This window comes from Monomorium pharaonis, chromosome 3 (genome assembly GCF_013373865.1).
Source record: "Monomorium pharaonis isolate MP-MQ-018 chromosome 3, ASM1337386v2, whole genome shotgun sequence".
Taxonomy (NCBI): Eukaryota; Metazoa; Arthropoda; class Insecta; order Hymenoptera; family Formicidae; genus Monomorium; species Monomorium pharaonis.
The window spans coordinates 32,618,685-32,640,153 of NC_050469.1; the positions used below are offsets into that span (position 1 = coordinate 32,618,685).

The 21,469-nt window shown below is 29.2% G+C and overlaps 1 protein-coding gene and 2 long non-coding RNA genes across 5 annotated transcripts; 2 read left to right on the forward strand and 1 right to left on the reverse strand.

Annotated features, from left to right (window-relative positions):
* Positions 1 to 1,799: 1,799 nt before the first annotated feature.
* Positions 1,800 to 19,790, reverse strand: LOC105839240 (casein kinase II subunit alpha). Of its 3 annotated transcripts, none has more exons than XM_036284143.1 (7): positions 17,938 to 18,166; positions 17,730 to 17,841; positions 17,423 to 17,635; positions 16,538 to 16,732; positions 10,264 to 10,615; positions 6,851 to 6,928; positions 1,800 to 2,600 (listed from the first exon to the last, which is right to left on the reverse strand). In XM_036284143.1, exons 1-7 carry the CDS (start codon positions 18,030 to 18,032, stop codon positions 2,485 to 2,487), a joined length of 1,161 nt encoding a protein of 386 aa, XP_036140036.1. In that variant the 5' UTR covers positions 18,033 to 18,166; the 3' UTR covers positions 1,800 to 2,484. The 3 variants fall into 3 exon arrangements, with proteins under 3 accessions (XP_036140036.1, XP_036140034.1, XP_036140035.1); XM_036284141.1 differs by having other exon boundaries at positions 6,835 to 6,928; XM_036284142.1 differs by lacking the exon at positions 1,800 to 2,600 and adding an exon at positions 19,649 to 19,790 and having other exon boundaries at positions 6,450 to 6,928; positions 17,938 to 18,169.
* LOC114254234 lies at positions 2,607 to 8,665 on the forward strand. The gene is made up of 2 exons (XR_004962534.1): positions 2,607 to 4,260; positions 8,551 to 8,665. It is a non-coding gene; the product is annotated as an uncharacterized LOC114254234 (long non-coding RNA).
* LOC118644764 lies at positions 4,471 to 6,928 on the forward strand. The gene is made up of 2 exons (XR_004962535.1): positions 4,471 to 5,272; positions 5,616 to 6,928. It is a non-coding gene; the product is annotated as an uncharacterized LOC118644764 (long non-coding RNA).
* Positions 19,791 to 21,469: the final 1,679 nt, after the last annotated feature.

Below are 21,469 nucleotides of genomic sequence, written 5' to 3' on the forward strand. Positions count from 1 at the left end.
GAAATCTTATACACACACGCACGCACGCTTGCGCGCGCACACACACACACACACACACACGTGTCCCGGAATAATTAATTTATATTTGACGGAATAAAAAAGAATAAAATTTTTAACTAAACGTTTCTTTACCAATTTACGCTCAGATTATTATTTATTGAATTATTATAATATAATAATGTTGGTCAATCAGATGGAATACCGCTGGAGTATGCAGAAGCAAAGAAATAGGATGCCATAAGGCTCCCATCGTGCTAAGTTAACTATGAGAATTAAGTAATTGAATTAAATATCTTAAATATTTGAATAAATACAAGTAAACAGATAAATAATTAATAACTAAGAATAGAAAATAATCAGAAATTGAAATAATTTTTTATTATATTCATTCTTATTTATTTACTTATTAGTTTATTTAGTTATTTATCTTTCCATTTATTTATTAATTTAAATTTATTTATTTATTAATTTATTAATATAAAAAATAAAAACAATGTTTTAATTAGAGAAATGTATAAACGCGTAGAACTTCATGGCATGCTACGCTTCTGCATACTTCGGCCGCGCGTCATCTAATCTAACTTTATTTATTAGCCCTTTAACTGTGGGATAAAAATCAATGTTCTGTGCTACTATGTGGTAAAAAAAGTTTAACAATTTGATCCAGAAACTTATTCTTTACATTTTTGGGATTGCTGATTTTGAATTTGAGATCAGAATTTCAAAATTCAAAATGGCAAATCCAATAAAACTCATTTTCAGGAAAATTTGATTATTTTTAAATACTTTGATGCACCATATTGGATCCACCATTTTAAATTTTATAATTTAGACTTAAATTCCAATTCAGTGACTCCAAAAATGTTAAAATATTATACTTCCCAGACAGCACACAATATTTATAAAATATTTACAAAATATAATATTTATTTCAATATATTTTATAAATATTTTTGTGGATTTGACAGAGCATAAAGATTTATCATAAATATTATAAAAATATTTATAAAATATTTATAAATATTTACAAAATATTACTACAAATTTTTATTTTTTATTTACCATAAATATTGTATAAAATATTTAGTCTATATTTTAATAATATGTTAAATAAAGATTTTTTCTTCATGTATATAAAATATTTATATATTTTTTAAAAAATAGAAATAAATATTTAGAAATATTTATCATAAATATTATGTGCTCCCTGGGTTGCACTATAAAAATTCCAGTAGTTTAACTTTCTTTTTTTTGAGATGCACATAATATATGTGTCATCCATAGCAAAGGAGTTAATAATTCAGTAAATAATAATTTGAGCCAAAATTAATAAAAAAAACTTAGTTTAAAATTTTACCCCCTTTCACTCCGTAAAATACAAATTAACCATTCTAGGACATCCTGTATGTATATATATCACATACACGCGCGCGCGCACACGCACACATAATATACTTGTATACATTGTGTGTGTGTGTGTGTGTGTGTGTGTGTGTGTGTGTGTGTGTGTGTGTGTGTGTGTGTGTGGAAGGGGGGTACATAGTTTGTAGGCTTTGTGCCAAGTTTTTGAAGTGTTTGTGAATTTGTATACGGCAACTACAATTTACTGCAATCTGCTTCTATCTATTTTGATTTCTTTCTGATACTATTCTACTAAATTAAAAATTATTTATATGACAAATATGAATAACAAATTTATTTTACATAGCGTCTCTAGATTAATGTTTTTGTCAAATAATAACGAGATCGCTGGATGTACAGTGATGCGCAGAGCAGGTATTCACAGAGCACAAAGAATGTACTTGGCTATAACAAATATTTTATTCAACTATTGTTGCATCAGATATAAATGAACATTTTTATTGTTAAAAGTACTAAACCGAATTGTTTAATGTACGTGTACAAACGTGATTGTGTGTTTGTATGTATGTATAGAGTGTAATGTACATATGTATGTTATGTCCGTTGTGTATGAGTGCACATGTGAATGCAAATAAAGGTGATCGTTTAAAAGTCTTCGTCACTGCGCGCATCCATGAATAATTTTAAATGAAAATGAATCTAGTTATATCTTTATGCATTTATAAAACATGATAATAATAGCAACATTGGAAAAAATATTGAAACAGAGGAGCGCATTGCAAATCATAAAACAGAGATAAGTAATGTGCTACCTTTGACATCGCATGCACACCAGCCAATACGGAGCATGTATCTTTATGTAATAAATTTTATACCAGAATCCTAATCTCTCGTGATTCTCTAAGTACATCGCAAATTTTAAATAGTTATATCTTTTTAAAGAAAACACAGCAAAATGAAATGCTTCAGTCTTAATGATGTTTGGATTGATGAAGCTATTGCTACAAACCAGAATGATTTTCGTACAGAGAATATACTTGGCGATACGAAATATATGTTGTATTGTTACATTCTGTAGTGGATTGGGACTCGGTTGAAAATTGCTGTTCAGAATTGCTGAATTTATAAAAGTTGAGGTTCTTCTGAAAGAGTCAAACACCCACTTCCAATTTCTTCTATGCCCTCCAATCCGTTTATTCCATGAACCGATACGTTGCTCATTGTTACGCCACGATAATCTGCAATAATCTTCTAGTTATAAAAAATCACTTTTACAAGATTTTTACTGTATTAATGTGTTGCATAATTTATGCATGAATGTATTTAGTATCTCGATTGATTTCAAGGAAAATGGGAGTAAACCATTAAAATATTCATTTATATAGTAATATAGTGTCAATGTACTTTCTATTACAAATTGAATAGTTTATATTTTCAAATAATTGCCAAGACTTTTAAAGTAGTTAGGGGAAATGATATAAACAGAAGTTTAAAAACTTACAAAGTACAAAATGCGTCATATGTAATATTACTATATATAATTGTTATTAAACATCATTGTGTATAACACACACACACACACACACACACACACACACACACACACACACACACACACACACACATATACCATTGACAAAATTATTAGATACCTTAATTTTTTCTGATATTCTTGAAATTGAATAAGCGTAAGCTTCCTATTTATGTGTTGTTTTTATACAATTGATCTTGCGAAAGATTTAAGTGAGATCAAGTGATCAAGTGACCAAGTGAGATATAAAGTTTCTTAAGGACGCGGAAATATTATTTACAGAACTCTTCATATCATATTTCGACTTCGATTAGCACAGACGTGATTATTCCCATTTCTCCATTATTTGCTAAGCTTCTTTGTCTAGTTATTGTTAAAAATTTCAAAATATGCCTCAAAAACGTAAATTGAGGTGAAGTAAAATGAACTCAGATTCTTATGTTGCACAAAAGGACTATCTTAAGTAAATAGTAAAAGAAAGTAAAATGCTCACGTTGTGCAGTTTAAACCACTATAAAAAGATATGATAAAACTAAACAGCTTAAATCCAGATCTGGAAGAAGAAAACGTAGAACTAGTACCAGAGAAGATAAATATTTGAAGCAAATTAGCTGCTGCTTTTAAAAGTCATCATAAAATTACTATTTCTGTTAAAACCGTCAGCAGATGCTTCAATGAATTTGAAATTATAGCAAGAAAGGTCAGAAAAAACCATGATCCTCAGAGGCAAATAGAAAAGAGCGATTTGCATGGGCAAAAAAATACAGGATTTAAACAGCATCAGACTGGGACAAATATAGTCTGATAAAAGCAACATTCAGGTAAATTTAATAGTGTTATAATAAGTAAAATATATTTTTAATCGAAAGTACGAAAACACAATATAAAAACGTTTACTTGTACATGTATAAATTTTATCTTGTTATTCGTAACTATTTGATACTCCTGGAGTCATATATGTGTATTGTAAAGCTAAAGAAACATATAATTAAAAATGTATCGTTTCTACTGTCAAATATGGTGGCAATAGTATCATGATTTGAGACATGGCATCAGCCGACATAGAAATTCCATTCATTTGTACAGGTTGAATGAATTCAGAAACGTATACAACCATATTGGAGCAGACATTAAACTCTTTGATGACAAAAATATTTGGAGAGGAGAGAGAATAAGTGATGTTCCAACAAAACAATGCTCCCTGTCATGCTGCACATAAAAGCATTATGTGGTTACAACGAAATAAAATTGAATTATTGGAATGGCCATCACAGAGTCCAGATCTCAATCCAACTGAACATCTGTGGACTCATGTAAAGACAAATATTCATGCTCGCAAATGCAGTTCAATTAATTAACTCAAGAAGGTAATCCTTGAAAAAATAGGATAAAATATCACCTGCTATGTGTAAACGATTATATTGCTTGCCTAAAAAAAATAACACAAATAATAAAAAATAATGGCGGACCAGCTAATATTAATTTATACAATTGTTCAAGATAATAAATAATAACATTTAAAAAGATGGTGTTATTTATTTTCTTACAAATTGAAAAATAAATAAATAGGGTGCCTAAAAATTTTGTCAATGGTTGTGTGTGTGTGTGTGTGTATATGTTATATGTATGAGTATGTGTATGAGGCGAAACGGACACCCCTCCGTCCAGAATACATTTTAGGTTAAAAAATCAGCAAGTATGTAAATTGTAGCTGGAAATGTCTATTTTTAAATGTCATTTAGCATTTTTTTTAAATTTAACATGGCGGTAGCAATATAGTACCAAATTAAGACTATATTCTCTCATTTATGAACAGAATATTTGATCAAAATGTCAGAACATGATATATAGGCTTCAAAATAAACATTTAGGGGTTTTCAGGGCCATTAATTACGAATATAAAGTCTAAAAAATACAATTCAAAATGATAGTGACAATATAGCGTCATATCGGAACTGAAATCACTAATTTACTCGCAGAATATTCGATTAAAATATCAGAAAATAATACTTTGACTAAAAATGGGTAACTAGAATTTTTTGGGACCACTGATTACAAGTAAAGTCAAAAAAATAAAACTATATTTGAACAATAATTCCAATTTTTGGAAATATATTCTGAGCAGGAGCTATTTCACAGAAAACGCCCCGTGTGTGTGTGTGTGTATAGAGAAGAAAAGGCGGTTATGGACTAGATATGAAATTCGCGATATCTTGTATACTTTGGGTTGAGTTCTGGGGATAACTGTCCGAATTACTTCTTTACGTATTGTTTAGATTTTAGATGTTATAATATAGCCACTGGTTATTAGTGTTTGTTTTGTTGTCTTAAAAACTGCATTTCAGGGGGTCTATTCTTGAATTTATTCGCAAGAGAAACGTATTCGCAAATTCTGATCTTACAGAAAAGTTGGAAATTTATTGGCTATCGTATGGCTATTAACCAATAAACTTACAACTTTCTGTTAGAGCGAGTATTTGCGTATACGTTTCTCTTGCGAATGACTTCAAGAATCGGGCCCCTGGGCCCCTATTCTTGAAGTCATTCGCAAGAGAAACGTATACGCAAATACTCGCTCTAACAGAAAGTTGTAAGTTTATTGGTTAATAGCCATACGATAGCCAATAAATTTTCAACTTTTCTGTAAGAACAGAATTTGCGAATACGTTTCTCTTGCAAATAAATTCAAGAATCGAGCCCCAGTATTGCAAGTAGCCGAAAGTTCTATAGGATTTACCTCATTTTGAAAAATGTCGGGTATTAATTTTTTAACATTAGTGTAATTTGAAGGGCTTGAATATAGCTTTCAAATAACGTAATTTAATGTTTGACGTAATGTGTGCATGCAGTTAACATGTAAAGTTATACTTATGTTCAGAGTTATGGATCCTTGCGATTGTCGCAAGTCTGAGTTCCATAATCTCTTCCCTCGTAATATTTTTACGATACTTAGCTAACATTGATTGTATTATAATACTTTTATAGTATTTATATAATATGCAAAGTCGCAAGAGTCAAAGATTTTTATATTTATATTTTTGTATGATACTTTTGTATGATATTATGTACAAGAAATTGATGCTTTTGTGATACTGATCTGCAAGCCAATATCTGCAAGCTTTATTTTTTATTTTTTAGAAATAAAAATAATTTTAAGAATATTCATTGATGATGTTCCATATCCCCCTACAGGTTCCATAACCGCAATCTTTTTTCCTTTTTCAGTAAATTGCTAATTATGTTCGTTATGTAGAACTTCTGCTTAGAACATGATTGGTAGAACTATACTAATCTATGGATAACAAAACTTGTACCAACAAAAATTGTCACAAATTTTTACCGAGTTACTTAAATAAAACAAAATGGTGGTTTATAACCCCCTTCTTTCCTCTATGTATATATTTTATATACATAAATATAAATATTATATATATAAATATAAATATATATATATTTTTTTATTATAATTACTCTCAAGTACCACACATATATATCTAGTCGATAATTAATGTGTAAAATTGATCAATATACATAAATAAATAGTGTACATAATCAATATTTTCTATTTATAATGTATTTACAACTTACATTTCGTTTCTTACTTAAATTACAGGTTATATTTCAATGTAAAGTGCAAATAACATTCGCGATTACATCCCTGCACAAGATCTTAGACATAAAAATTTATATATGCAAATGCATTCATATTATTTTACTTGTTATATTAAGTATTATTATATATATTTAGTCTAATCATAATGATAAATATAAAATATTAAGCGTAACAATTTTAGAAGAAAAAAAAAAGATATATTTAAGGACACATCTCGAAATAAGACAAACATATTTTACAATATTAAATTTGTAACGTATAAGTTAACTATGTCATAATTATTATATCAATTAGTAGAGTTAGAGGTAGATTAAGGTGGTGACATTACCTGGGCCGCTACTCACCTACAGGCACTGAGCCTGCCATGGGAGTAGGTGATGATGACACCATGGGCAAACGACCCTGTTCTTTTACTATAGGATCTAAAATAAAAGAAATAATGATTAGATAAATAAACACACATATGCATACTTATAGAGAATATTATTAACCCTCTGAGGATGTGAGCTTTCTAACCATAAACAACAAAATAATTTGTAAAAGTTTCGCGTTACTAAATTGATTCTGGTCTCATGATTTATAAATCAAAATTTAATATAGCAGACAGAAGTAAAGAAATAATCTATTATCATGAAATATAAATAAATGAAATCTCATAAATCAGTTTTAAAGAGTCCATAGGATTTGAATTGGAATATAACCTGAAAATTCAAAAAAGCAGTAGTTTTCAATACTTATATATATTCAAGACTTATAAGACTCATACTCAGAGTTTAAAAGTTTGATGAACTTATAAGCATTCTGTTCCATTCAGCTAACATAAACTTCAAATAAAACAAAACTGAAAACTTACAAGTAACACTATCCAACTGTCGCTCATCAATTCCAATGAAATTTGGCATGCATGTAGAACATTGAAAGATATTAAACACGTGTTCTTTATCAGCTAACAATGCATTTTATAGGAAATCACCCTTGATACCTAAACATAAAAGCACTATTTCAACCTTTTGTACATATTACATGTAATTCCCATCAAACTTGTCTTCCGTTAAACTAGCCAGTAAGGCATTTTTAGGGTCACTGATTACGAATCTGGAGATAAAATTATAAAATTTATTATAGCAAAGCAAAATTGTAAAATGATGGCTAATTTAAACCAATTTAGGTATCTGAAGGTTTTTTAAAATAATCTTTTAGAACACCAACTTCCTAATCTTAAAAAAAAGAAAAAAAAAGAAAAAAAAAGAAAAAAAAGACACAACAGGTCAATTTTAAACAACTCATAATTAAATTCAGTAAATGTAATTGTCTGGGACAATATCCTCCTTCACTGGTACAATTTTGGTCCATCATATTGCATCCATCATCTTGAATTTTATAATTTTATCTCCAGATTCGTAATCAGAGGCCCAAAAAATCTCCAGATATCAAAATTGGTTTGAATCAGACATCTTTTTACAACTTTGGTCCGCCATCTTAAATTCTGTAATTTTATTTCAAAATTCGTAATCAGTGATACTAAAAATCTCTTACTGACTAGTTTAAAGGGTTGAAATAATGCTTTCACGTTCAGGGATCAGGGGATGATTTACACCCATAAAATGCGTTGTTAGCCAATATAAAAAAACATGTGTTTAATATTTTTCAATATTCTATGTATATACCAAATTTTATTGAAATCATAAATGACAGTTGGATAGTATCACTTGTTAGTATGTTAAATTCCATTTAACACTTGCAACGCTTGCCAACATCATTTGTCCTTAATATTTTATAAATAATAAGGATAAAATAATTCCAAGAGCGTTGCAAGCATTAAGGGGACATATACGTTTAGAAGAGCTAAAAAAAGGCATTCATATAATTTTTAAAATTCTAATTTTAAATAAAATGACGGACATTTAAAGTTAGAATGTTGATTTGCGGCAAAAAAATTCATTTTTGTTTGTTTAAAAAAATAGAAATTAGAATTTTTTAGATCGGATACAACAACAAGAAACTTTACGCTTCTTTAAAATGCCATTTGATTTTTGTGTTTCAGATAAGTAGGTAAGAAGAAATCATTGTAACTGTGGAATCATACACAGCTGACTATACGATAGTGAAGAGGGGAATTTTTCAACAAAATCTTTGTAATAAAATTTGTATGAGAATTACAAAAAGTGTACTTTATTATGCAAAGATCCATTTTTATAGTTTGTCTCTTGGCTCTAAAAAAAATTCATGAAAAATACCTTTTTATGGCTCCAAATACATACCCCCTTAAATAATGCACTCTTAGTAAATTAAAAATTATCTAGAACCGAGTGTTTTACAATACACAGAGGATTGTAAAAAATAATTTTTGCAATAGGCTGACAATTGCAGAAAATATCGAATTTTTACAATACACAGAGCATTGTAAAAATTATTTTCTGCAATAGGCTGACAATTGCAGAAAATATCGAATTTTTACAATACACAGAGTGTTGTAAAAAATAATTTCTGCAATAAGCTGACAATTGCAGAAAATATCGAATTTTTACAATACACAGAGGATTGTAAAAAATAATTTTTGCAATAGGCTGACAATTGCAGAAAATATCGAATTTTTACAATACACAGAGTGTTGCAGAAAATATCGAATTTTTACAATACACAGAGTGTTGCAGAAAATATCGAATTTTTACAATACACAGAGAATTGTAAATAATAATTTTTGCAATAGGCTGACAATTGCAGAAAATATCAAATTTTTACAATACACAGAGTGTTGTAAAAAATAATTTTTGCAATAGGCTGACAATTGCAGAAAATATCGAATTTTTACAATACACAGAGTGTTGCAGAAAATATCGAATTTTTACAATACACAGAAGATTGTAAAAAATAATTTCAGCAATAGGCTGACAATTGCAGAAAATATCGAATTTTTACAATACACAAAGTGTTGCAGAAAATATCGAATTTTTACAATACACAGAGTGTTGCAGAAAATATCGAATTTTTACAATACACAGAGTGTTGCAGAAAATATCGAATTTTTACAATACACAGAGGATTGTAAAAAATAATTTTTGCAATAGGCTGACAATTGCAGAAAATATCGAATTTTTACAATACACAGAGCATTGTAAAAATTATTTTCTGCAATAGGCTGACAATTGCAGAAAATATCGAATTTTTACAATACACAGAGTGTTGCAGAAAATATCGAATTTTTACAATACACAGAGTGTTGCAGAAAATATCGAATTTTTACAATACACAGAGCATTGTAAAAATTATTTTCTGCAATAGGCTGACCATTGCAGAAAATATCGAATTTTTACAATACACAGAGCATTGTAAAAATTATTTTCTGCAATAGGCTGACCATTGCAGAAAATATCGAATTTTTACAATACACAGAGCACTGTAAAAATTATTTTCTGCAATAGGCTGACCATTGCAGAAAATATCGAATTTTTACAATACACAGAGCATTGTAATAATTATTTTTTAGCAATTCTGCTCAATATTGGATTCATCTAAATTTTTATCTTTCATCTCGGAGTCGAATAAAACATTATCAAATTTTCTTTTTAAAATCAAGTTTTATGTAAATCGAGTGAGCAATTTACAAAATGTAAGAAAGTGATCTCAAATCGAGTTGTCTGTCCACAAAGGGTTAATATAAATTTTCTTCTTATACATATTTAAATATAAAAGAATGCAAAGATAAATTCTAAAAAATATATCAAACAAAAAATACATCACATCGATAAATGCTTACAAAAATAAGGATGTTCCATTGCTTCACGTGCAGTTAATCTTTCATAATGATCATAGCGTAAAAGTTTGTCGAGAAAATCCAAACTATCCGGAGACACTAGATGTTGATTTTCCGAATGTACAAAACGTTCCCAACGCTTACGTGAATGTCGGCCTAAAATATCGTTGAAACGAGGATCCAGTTCAATATGATACTTGTCAAGATATTCAAACAGCTCTTCAGTCCCGAGAACTTTTGCAATTCGAACTAGTTGGTCATAGTTATCGTGTCCATGAAAAAATGGTTCTTTCCTGAATATCATACTAGCGAGCATGCAGCCTAATGACCACATATCTAATGAATAATCGTACATCTGCAAAACATCAAAATATTTCTCATATATACGTAAGATTTACATTTCATGAACACACACACACACACACACACACGCGCGCGCGCGCGCGCGCGCGCGCGCGCAATGTTCTGAAAATTGTGAATCAAAATACTATAACAAAAGTTCTTTAAAAAAAAGTTATTTTTGTATACTTTACTTTAAAAATAGTAGTTTTTGAGATATAAAGGTGATATAAGGGATGTTAGACTGCCTCTTAAACTTGCTCAATAATGTTAGTCATTCGTGCATATGATTAACAAGAATTCATGTGTGTTCTTTTATAAATTTGGAAATCAAGCCTTTTTCAGAAATAAAGTACACATATTAATATCAATCTGTAAATTGAATTTTATATATATATATATATATATATATATATATATATATATAATGCTCCAATTATCGACTTATCACGCGTATGTAATCTAAATTTTCGTGGCGTAATTTCGTTTCAATTAAGCATCAAATAGATATTTGTGTTACAAGTGTAGAAAGTCGGCTATTTCCATAAATATATTCCTGCATTGCTGCACTGGTGCAATAAGTTAGAATAAGATAAATATATTTTTCCTCATTCTGACTTATTGCACTAGTGCAGCAGTGCAGGAATAAAAAACAAACCTGTAGATAGAGCATAATCCCTCTTTTGCCTTAAACCTCTGATGCCAAGATAATTATCAAATTATCTAAAAATATCTCCCTCGCGCATGCGTATTTCCCAGCAGACGGCCAATTAGGAGATGACAATTCGCCGAAAGAAATCAATTGCGCATGTGTGAGGGAGGAAAAATTGCTCCCTCTCCCTACTCATCTTGACATCGAGAAAATTAAGGTTTGTTCGGGTCGCGTACTCCAACATACTCCTATTTGCCCCAACGCGTCAACTGATTAAGAGATTAAGGTGATTTATGCACATAACGAAGTACTACAGACTTAGCTCTTATTTACAGGAATTATTATTTAAGTCAATATACATTTTTGTTAAATATAAAATAAGTTTGCCGTACACATATGTTAGAAAAAGTTTCTCAAAGTTTCGAAATTTTAGTACAGTTCACATGAGAGTTGTTCAATTTTTCATCAGAAGTATAAACTTTTCTTTTAGTAATTACTGAGCATATAAACAAAAAACTAGATTAAAAATCTAAATTACAAACTTTCTAATGACCACAAACAATATATGTGATGCTGACAATTTATTATTAATATTTAATCTTAAAAATCATAAAATACGTGAAATTATAGATCTTGCGGTCCATGTGTGTGTGTGTGTGTGTGTGTGTGTGTGTGTGTGTGTGTGTGTGTGTGTGTGTGTGTGTGTGTGTGTGTGTGTGTGTGTGTGTGTGTAAAATTTGATGTACCTAATCTGCAGATATTCTACATGACCTTTTTTCTTCCGAAAATCTTAAATCTCGTTCCTTGACTTATTAATTTATATTAATCTGCCACTTTATTTGGTAAATTTACATTAAAACTAATATAAACTTTTTTCTTTAAGAATAAGTTAAACTGTCAAATCTAAATAACATTTACAGAATCATAATCCGGGGTAGAAGTGCGCAAGAGTATAGTGCGTACTTTATTGATGATAAATTATGACTTAACTGACGTAGTTATTTCTCAACAAAATACGCACTGTACTTTTGCGCACTTCTACTCAGGGCACCCCTACCGTCGAGGAGGGTGTGGAAGAAAGAGAGCAAAGGCCCCCTTGCACCCCCCCCCGTGTGTGTGTGTGTGTGTGTGTGTGTGTGTGTGTGTGTGTGTGTGTGTGTGTGTGTGTGTGTGTGTATCCCTGAGAGGACAAATTTCATTCCACATTAATCAAAAGACAATGGTACATTTTAAAATCCATTTTGTTTATAAATGTTTTTCTTGTACTTAAGAACTTATAAAAATATATTTTGCTGTCTTTCTAAATAAAGATAAAGATGAATTATATAATTCTAAAATATTAATAGTATTAACTATATAAAATATTATAAGAATTATTAATAATTTTGTCTAGTCAATCTCTAAATAATAATTAATAATTTTTGGAAGTTTTTGTTTATATATGTTATTTTCATTATGTTTATATAAATTAAAAAATAAAAATATAAAATCAAAAATATTATATTTGTTAAGCAAGAAGCAGGATCAAATTATGACCATAATAAAACCAATGGTAAAACCATTTTCGTTTCTCTTATTACTTGTTTTTAATTGCAAGTTACGACTAGTAATCTGTTCTCTATGACTGCAATAAACTACACTACTGAACTGGTACAATAAGTTAGAATAAGTTACATTCGCATAATTCAATAAATTTTTAGTGAGGTATATTCTATATCAGTTGTGTTTTTTTTTTATATCCTTTTAAATTAAAGTACATTAAAATTGTCTTCACTCTCAGATGATAAAGATGACTAATTAATTCCTTAAATAGAATAAGATTTACTATTTTTTTATTATTCACATTTACATATCAAGCATCAAAATCGGTTAGAACAATTTTACTAAAATGCCATTTGAGTGGCTCAAAAACGTAATCCGCTGAAACACACACACACACACAATCACGATAACTTTGGACCCTCAAAATAACAATTTTCAAAAACATTTTTATAATGATGATTCTAGCGATATAAAAAAAAATGAATAAAAGAAGTAAAAATAAGACATTCTGATTAATTTCTAAAAGTAGCAAAAAGTAATAAAAAGCAATAGTAAAAAAAATATTGATAAAATTTGTTCCAAAATCAGCTCGACTTTAACATATGTCAAAATTACTACTTTGAGTAATTTTCAAGAAATTTTAACCATCGTTCGTTGTTTATTTAAAAATTATCAGTAAAAAAATTTTCACAAATTATAGTGTGTGGAAAACTCATGTGGACGAACAATTAAGAAATTAGGCTATTTGTCACAATTGAGGCCAAGTTATTCATTTCCACATTGTTAAGTGTCATTAGGGAATTAGGATGTTATAATTTTCTTAAAGGGATGTAGTGAGAAAGGCGTAACTCCCTTCCTTGCATCCCATCCATGAATTATTTGTAATTCCATTTGGGTTTTCAATTATCTAAGCAAAAATTATTTTATTTTTTCTGTTTGGCATTGTTATTTATTTTGTTACGTGTTAGTTGGATATTTTTTTACCATTTCTTTTCGTATTTTTTTCTTCGCTAAAAATGTCTTCAAAACTACTTTTGTTTTAAGGGGTTAAAGTTATCAGAATTATTTTAAACTGCTCATAATTTCCTTGAACGCTGTTGTCAGCGTTAATATCTATTTCGCGATATTATGCTTTCCAGACGCAGTTATTAATATTCATTAAAAGTTTAGTATTTCCGTAGTAGCCCACAATTTTGACAAAAAAGAAAACATATTGAACTTAGAATATATTGACTCCCTAAGAGCAATTATTTATTAAAATGTTCTCGTCAGTATCAAAAATGGTACATTTTAGCACAATTAATTCAAAAATATCTAATAAACATGTCCTATTCGGAATGGTTTCGGAGTTACAAGATCTTGAAATAGCTTTCGTAAAAGAACATAATTCTGTAAAATAAAAATTATTTTTCTTTATTCTGTTTAATTTTATAAAAAGAGTTAAAAAATTTCTCCATCAACTTTGACACTTTCTAGCATAATAATAACAAATAAAAAAATAGGACATATTTATTAGACATTTTCAAATAATTTTTATATGTTAAAACCTCTATAACAGTTTTGGTACTAACAAGGGAACCTCACGAACGCGAAAATTCTGATTTTAATGAAACTTGACATAAATGTAGAGGAGGGTAAATACATGAATTTAGAAATTTTTAGGTGATTATAAACAGGTTAAAAGGTTGAAACTATTCAAAAATTGAGTTTTTGTCTTTTCTCGATATATCTCGTAAACTAAACAAAATATTAAAAAATTTTTTATACAAAAGTTTTACAACATAAATATTTTTATTTAACTATGCTGTTTTTTTGAAAAAAAAAAAAAAAAAAAAAAAAAAAATTTTTTCAAAAATTTACCCTTTATACCTTCTCTATGTTGAATATTTATTGCATCAAAATTTCAATTTTAGTGAAATTTAGCACAAATGTAGAGGGGAGCAATACACAAATTTAGACAATTTTAGTTGCTCAAAAACAGTTTAAAGGATTAAAACCATCCTTCAAAGGTTGAGACATTTTTGCTTTTTTTCTATATATCTCGTAAACTTAACGAAACATCAAAAAATGTTTTGTACAAAAGTGGTACAGTATAAATATCTCCATTTAATTACGCTGTTTATTAAAAAAAATTTTTTTAAATAAGTTTCTAATTAAACAATTTTTCAATAAAATTGACTTTTATGTATCTAGCATTTATAGAGTAATTATACTGGCTGCGTTCCGATATTCACTGCCAGTACTAAAATTCTACAGTGTATGATGTAAACTATAAATTCTCAGTACTGGTGAATATCGGAACACAGCCACTGTCTTATACTATGTATCGGCCATTTCTTCCACTTTTCCAATATTTCACGGTTTCTTTTCTTATAGTTACTATTTAAAATTTCGTTTTCTGGTTTACAATTATTCTCATTATCAAGTTCATAATTATCATTACCATTTTCTACAAATTCTTCCTCTTTATCTGTTACAAATTTTATGTCAGTTAAATCTTCGCAATAATTTTGAAATTCCAAAGCAGTATTGGTGTACAACAAATGCTACATTATTTATTATAATATCCTGTATCACTTCATATAATTGTATTTCTCTTCTATTTATAGGCGTTGGGGAAATATGTGTAATTTGAAATAAAATAATTAACATATTAAGAATATTTGCAACATTTATGTGTAACATTATGCTTTGTTTGATTAAAAATTTAAACAATTTAACAGAATAATCAAGCACACGTTAAACATCACTTGATACTGATGTGGAAATGACGCGTAACATCATTAATAAACATACAAAATTTTTATTAATACGTGATTTCTATTTCAAATATGATGCATACCGTGACATGACGAACATAAAACATGAATGTGAAATATGTGACATAGAATGAACACTGTGTGAAAACAACGTGACTACTTTAATATTGCGCAACTGTCACATAAAAAATAATACATACAGGAATGCAGTTAATATAAATACATAGTATTTAACATAGATAATATACACATAGATAATATAAATAATATGTAGTATACGATAGTATAATTACTTTATAACTGCTAGATACATAAGAATCAATTTTATTTAATATTTTTTAAATATTTTTATTAAATTTTTTGTTTTCGAAAAATGAACAGCGTAGTTAAATAGAGGTATTTATACTGTACAACTTTTGTATAAAATATTTTTTGATGTTTTGTTAAGTTTACGAGACATATCGAACAAAAGGCAAAAATGTCTCAACCTTTGAAGGGTGGTTTTAACTCTTTAAACCGTTTTTGAGCACCAACTAAAATTTTCTAAATTCGTGTATTGCCTTCCTCTACATTTGTGCCGAATTTCACTGAAATTGAAATTTTGATGCAATCAATATTCAACATAGGGAAGGTATAAAGAATAAATTTAAAAAAAAATTTTTTTTTAATAAACAGTTAAATAGAAGTATTTATGCTGTAAAATTTATGTATTAAACATTTTTTTATATTTTGTTTAGTTTACGAGATATATCAAGAAAAGGCAAAAACTCTCAATTTTTGAAGGGTGGTTTCAACTCTTTAAACCGTTTATAAGCACCAACTAAAAATTTCTAAATTCTTGTATTTACCTTCTTCTCTTACTTCTAGATTTATGCCAAGTTTCATTAAAATCAGAATTTTCGGGTTCGCGAAGTTCCCTTATAAGTTCAAAAACATCCCTATATATATTTTACATATATATATATATATTTTGCATAATACCTACTTGATAATCTACGAGCAATTCTGGGCCTTTGAAATAGCGGGAAGCTACTCGTACATTATATTCTTGACCAGGATGATAAAACTCTGCTAATCCCCAGTCGATCAACCGTAATTTTCGATTTTCATGATCTATCATAACATTATGCGGTTTTACATCTCTGTGCATAATTCCCATACTGTGACAATAGTCTAGCGCCTAGGAACAAAACGGAACCAATTAAATATTACAATATTCTCGTTTCTTTGTCGAATTAAATAATGCATTAGCCATATTGCTTAATATATTGCTTACAATAAGTTTTTACAAGTCCAAAATAAGTAAAAATTTAAATTTTATAGTTTATTGATGCATTTTAAGCAGATAAAAGACTTGCTCATGTTCCATTTTTACTTTAAGTAAAATATTTGCGTTTTCAAAATTTTTCTAAATTGTAATAATAGATAAGCAGACTGTAGAATTATTATAAATATTCATGTACACGTTAATTAATAAATTATACAATTTCAATTAATTATACAATTATTAATAATTTAAATATTTCTGTAAAATAAAATATACATGTAATTAATATTAATCAATTACAAAGAAAAAAAAAGTAAAACAAAATTATACAAAAGCCATAAGTTAACCAAAATCTAAACTAATAATCTCTTTAAAAATAAAACATATAACAATTTTTTACTTTTATTCCATTGTAATATTTAGTATGGATACCTCAAAACTAAAGTTTCACGTTCTCGATATTAATGCAAAAAATAAAAATATAATAATTTGATATCTTTTAACTCTTCCTTGGACCTATTATATACACCTACATCTATCAACACAATAATCTCGATGTTCACCATCGATATTTGGTTCCATTGCACTTAATAATACACGCACTTTTAATAATTCGTAGAGGTAGTATCTTATGTCGTAGTCAGTTAACGTCTGGTATAATTGCTTGAAATCTGTGTTGTTGACATGTTCAAAAATCAATGCCGGTGTTCTTGAGACTGGATCTTTGACAACTGCTTGGAGTGTAATTATGTTGGTCCCACCTTTAAGATTTTCTAAAATTTTTATCTCCCTTTTTATTTTCTTCTTTTTAACAGGCTATAACAAACAAAAAATATTAATAATTGTATTATAAAAATTATTACTTTCCATCTTTTTATTAAATATTTACAATATATTACAATTATTATACCTTTAATATTTTTACAACGCAATTTTCATTGTTTGTAACATTTATGGCCTCAAATACTTCACTATATTTACCCCTGCCCAATTTTCTTACTAACTGGTAATCATCTTGTTGCCTATATCAAGAAACAGACATTAAAAAATATATATATCATCATCACAACAGTAATATAATACAAATTACTGTTATTTTATTGTATACTAAATCTTACCCCCAGTCGACAACATAAGATTCATAATCCCAGTATTCTCTTGGTTTATGTGAATTTACATCAGCATAAACACGTGCTCTACTTGGTAAAGCCATTCTCTTGGAAGTACTGTTATTAATAAACGTCTTGTTGATCGGTGTGCTACTTCGACTGTCTCTTCCAAACTTACAGCTATTAGAGACTTTGATTCCTTTGCTTATCCAGCAATGTGCATGTGAGAACAGTAATAAACCTGACCAATTCATACAATTTCATTGAGTATTAATATCAATAAAAAATTAAGTGATTTAAAGAGAAATCAACTGGATATCTATAATAAATAATAAATATTTTACATACACACCTATGCTATTACATACACATACACGTACTCACGCATGCACACATATATATGTATGTACAGATATACATACATGAGCACATATAGGGTGCGTTCGAAAAGATGCTATTAGCGCTATCAGCATCAGTCTATCTTCATTACTCATTAAAAGTAGAACAAGGATAGACTGATGCTGATAGCGCTAATAGCATCTTCCCGAACGTACCCATAGTTATGTATAGTTTTGTATATCATGTGTGTATATGTAGGTATAAAAGATATATATATTGTAGATTAGTTCCTCTATTTCAATAGTTTTAATCAATAGTTTTATTCAATAGTTTTAATCATCTCTTTAATCAAATATTATGCATAAATAGCATATTTAATTAAAGATTATAAACTCTAGAGTTGTATTTATATGGATGCAGCTATAAAAGACTGGCATAGTTGCCAGCTTTGATCAACACAATGTGTTTTTAATCTTTCAGAACCAAAAACACCACAACACTGCTAGATAATGTGTTTTCTAGTAGAAAGGAAGAGAGATCTAGCTGTTAATAATGCCTTGAGCAGTTATTAAATTTTACAGCATGTGTATGTATATATGTATGTATGTTGTATGTATGTATGTATATGTATCTGTATGGTATATAGGATACATATATATATTCACTTGGCATACATCTTTATTTTCTCATAATATATTTCTTTAAAAATATGTCAACAATCAATCACACATACTAATATCTTAAAACATTACTTAAAATGGTCTTAAAATAAGCTGTTCAATTATTGATACTGGACTATTTGTATATACATAAAGCGATATATTATAAAAGTTTAACAAATTGTTAATAAATTTAAAGAGTTTATAATAAATACACACATAATTTTAAAAATCTTAAAAAAAAATTTCAATACTTTACACACGCACGCACGCCAAACACATGTATGCAGATTGGCTGTGATTAGAACTATGAAAGATTGTGCCATAAATTTCGATATACATTTTGAAAGGAAAAAAAGTACAGATGGGATGCGAAAAAAGAGATAGAAACATAAATCGGAGTTCATGCTGACTATAACGGAGAGAACGTGTTATTTATTTCGAGATTTTTTCGTTTATCGATTGTAACTTCAGAATAATGGACGTATCCAAAAGTAAATCCCCCGAGTTTTTCGAAAAAATAAAAAAATCATGTGGGTCGAAATAGGATACCTTTGCAATCGGGACTCGAAAAATCAAAAGAATTACAAATAAATATACTACCGGCAAACGGAGCAAAATTACGCAAAACATCCAAGCACAAGGTGCACGTATACACATGTACTTAGTAAATCACACGCCATCACGATCAAGGAATAGATGTAGACCTATTTCAGACTCACCTAAAGCATTTCGACCCTGAATCTTGATCGGATTAAACACGATAGACTCCTGGATTCGTTGCGAGTGCACGAAACTCACTCGCAGAGTTGCTAAGGCCGCGCAAACGCGTGAAACTCTAAATTTTTTAGGGCGGCCGGCTTCTCAAACGAGCAAGATGCAAGATGGCAGCCGGCAACCCGTCACAAACTTAAAAATCTAGACTGGAAACTCTTCATATAGAACGGAATTCATAGACCAATCTTATTCAAGACCCATCTTAAGCACGAGGTTTGTTCTGGTTGCCTACACTTTTACACTTCTACGAAAAATATAAGTTCTTATTGATTTATATTTTTAACCAGCCAATGAGAACTTATACTTTTCGTAGAAATGTAAAAGTGTAGGCAACTAGAACAAACCTAATATCTTCAGACGCCAATGCTGTTATTTCATTGGTTAAGTAGGGCTGGTATTCATAGGCTGTGTTTCAAAATTGGTTGCGTTCAGCAGAAAAAGCAGCTTTGCAACTGTGTAAAATTCTTCAACACTACTAGTTTATACGTTTAGATCTAACAGGAACTAAGGGCAAGAACCAATCGTATTGAAGAATTTTACAACAGTTACAAAGCTGCTTTTTCTGCTAAACGCAGCCATTGCTGTCAGTACTGAAAATCTATAGGCCAGGATAGAGATACTATAACAGAGATTCGCCAATGCGTTAACGATTTCTGATTGGCTCCCGTCGCTTGGGGTATAACCGGAAGTATGAGAGAGAAAGATAGATATAACTGACAGAGAAAGCCTAGCCGATTTAACCTGTCACCTGTCAAAAGAAAACAGAGTGTCTACGTGTCTACCAAATAGAATATAAAATCAGAGAGAAACCTGAGGTTGCACATATTTTTCTACGAGTTTTAATACAATGCTTAAATTATATTTATAATACATAATGTGTATATAAACATAATATGTATTTATATATAATAATATATAATTTCTTAATAATCAATTTATATTACTTAACCTTACATGGAAAAATTAATGAAATATGCCTAAACCTTTTTTTTAAATATATTGTGTTTTAATATTCATTTTGTTCACGATTATTAAATATCAATAACTACAAATAAAAATATATATTGTATTCTTGCATTTACAATCAAAATAAACCGCCATCGAAAACGTCATATCTGATATCCGGTTTTACCCCAAGACGGCACATCTGCGAATCTTTTGGTCTGTTCTTTCTAGCTGCACTGTTGCACTGGTGCAATAAGTTAAAATGAGAAAAAATATACTTGTCTTACTTTAACTTATTGCACCAGTACAACAGTGCAGCTAGAAAAAACAGATCATCTGTTATAATATCTCTAGGCCAGAGGCTCGATTCTTGAATTCATTTGCAAGAGAAACGTATTCGCAAATTCTGTTCTTACAGAAAAGTTAAAAATTTATTGGCTATCGTATGACTTTTAACCAATAAACTTGCAACTTTTCTGTTAGAGCGGGTATTTGCGCATACGTTTTCTTGCGAATGAATTCAAGAATCGAGCCCCTGTTCTTTATCGCTGCACTACTGAACTGGTGCAACAAGTTAGAATAAGACAAATATATTTTTTCTCATTCTAACTCATAAACTAACGTAGACGGAGCATTACCTATCACTTAGGGCGAGAGGGGGCTGATATTCGGGGTGAAGAGGTAGCCTAGGAACTTCGGTTGAATTCGGGTACGTTCGATAATATTCGACTAATAATTCGACATATGACTGCAAGAGGGAGAGAGAGAAAGAGAGCGAGAAAGAGAGAGAAAGCGCGAGCGAGTGAGCAACAGACGATATA

Bases quoted from the DNA above. Each gene is read 5' to 3' on its own strand.
- LOC105839240 (XM_036284143.1), bottom strand. From the start codon at position 18,032: ATGGCTTTACCAAGTAGAGCACGTGTTTATGCTGATGTAAATTCACAT. The intron at 17,842-17,937 runs GTAAGATTTAGT...TTCTTGATATAG, and splicing joins TCTTATGTTGTCGACTGGGG to GCAACAAGATGATTACCAGT. The intron at 6,929-10,263 runs GTAAGCATTTAT...CTTTTATTTTAG, and splicing joins AATGGAACATCCTTATTTTT to ATCCTATAGTAAAAGAACAG.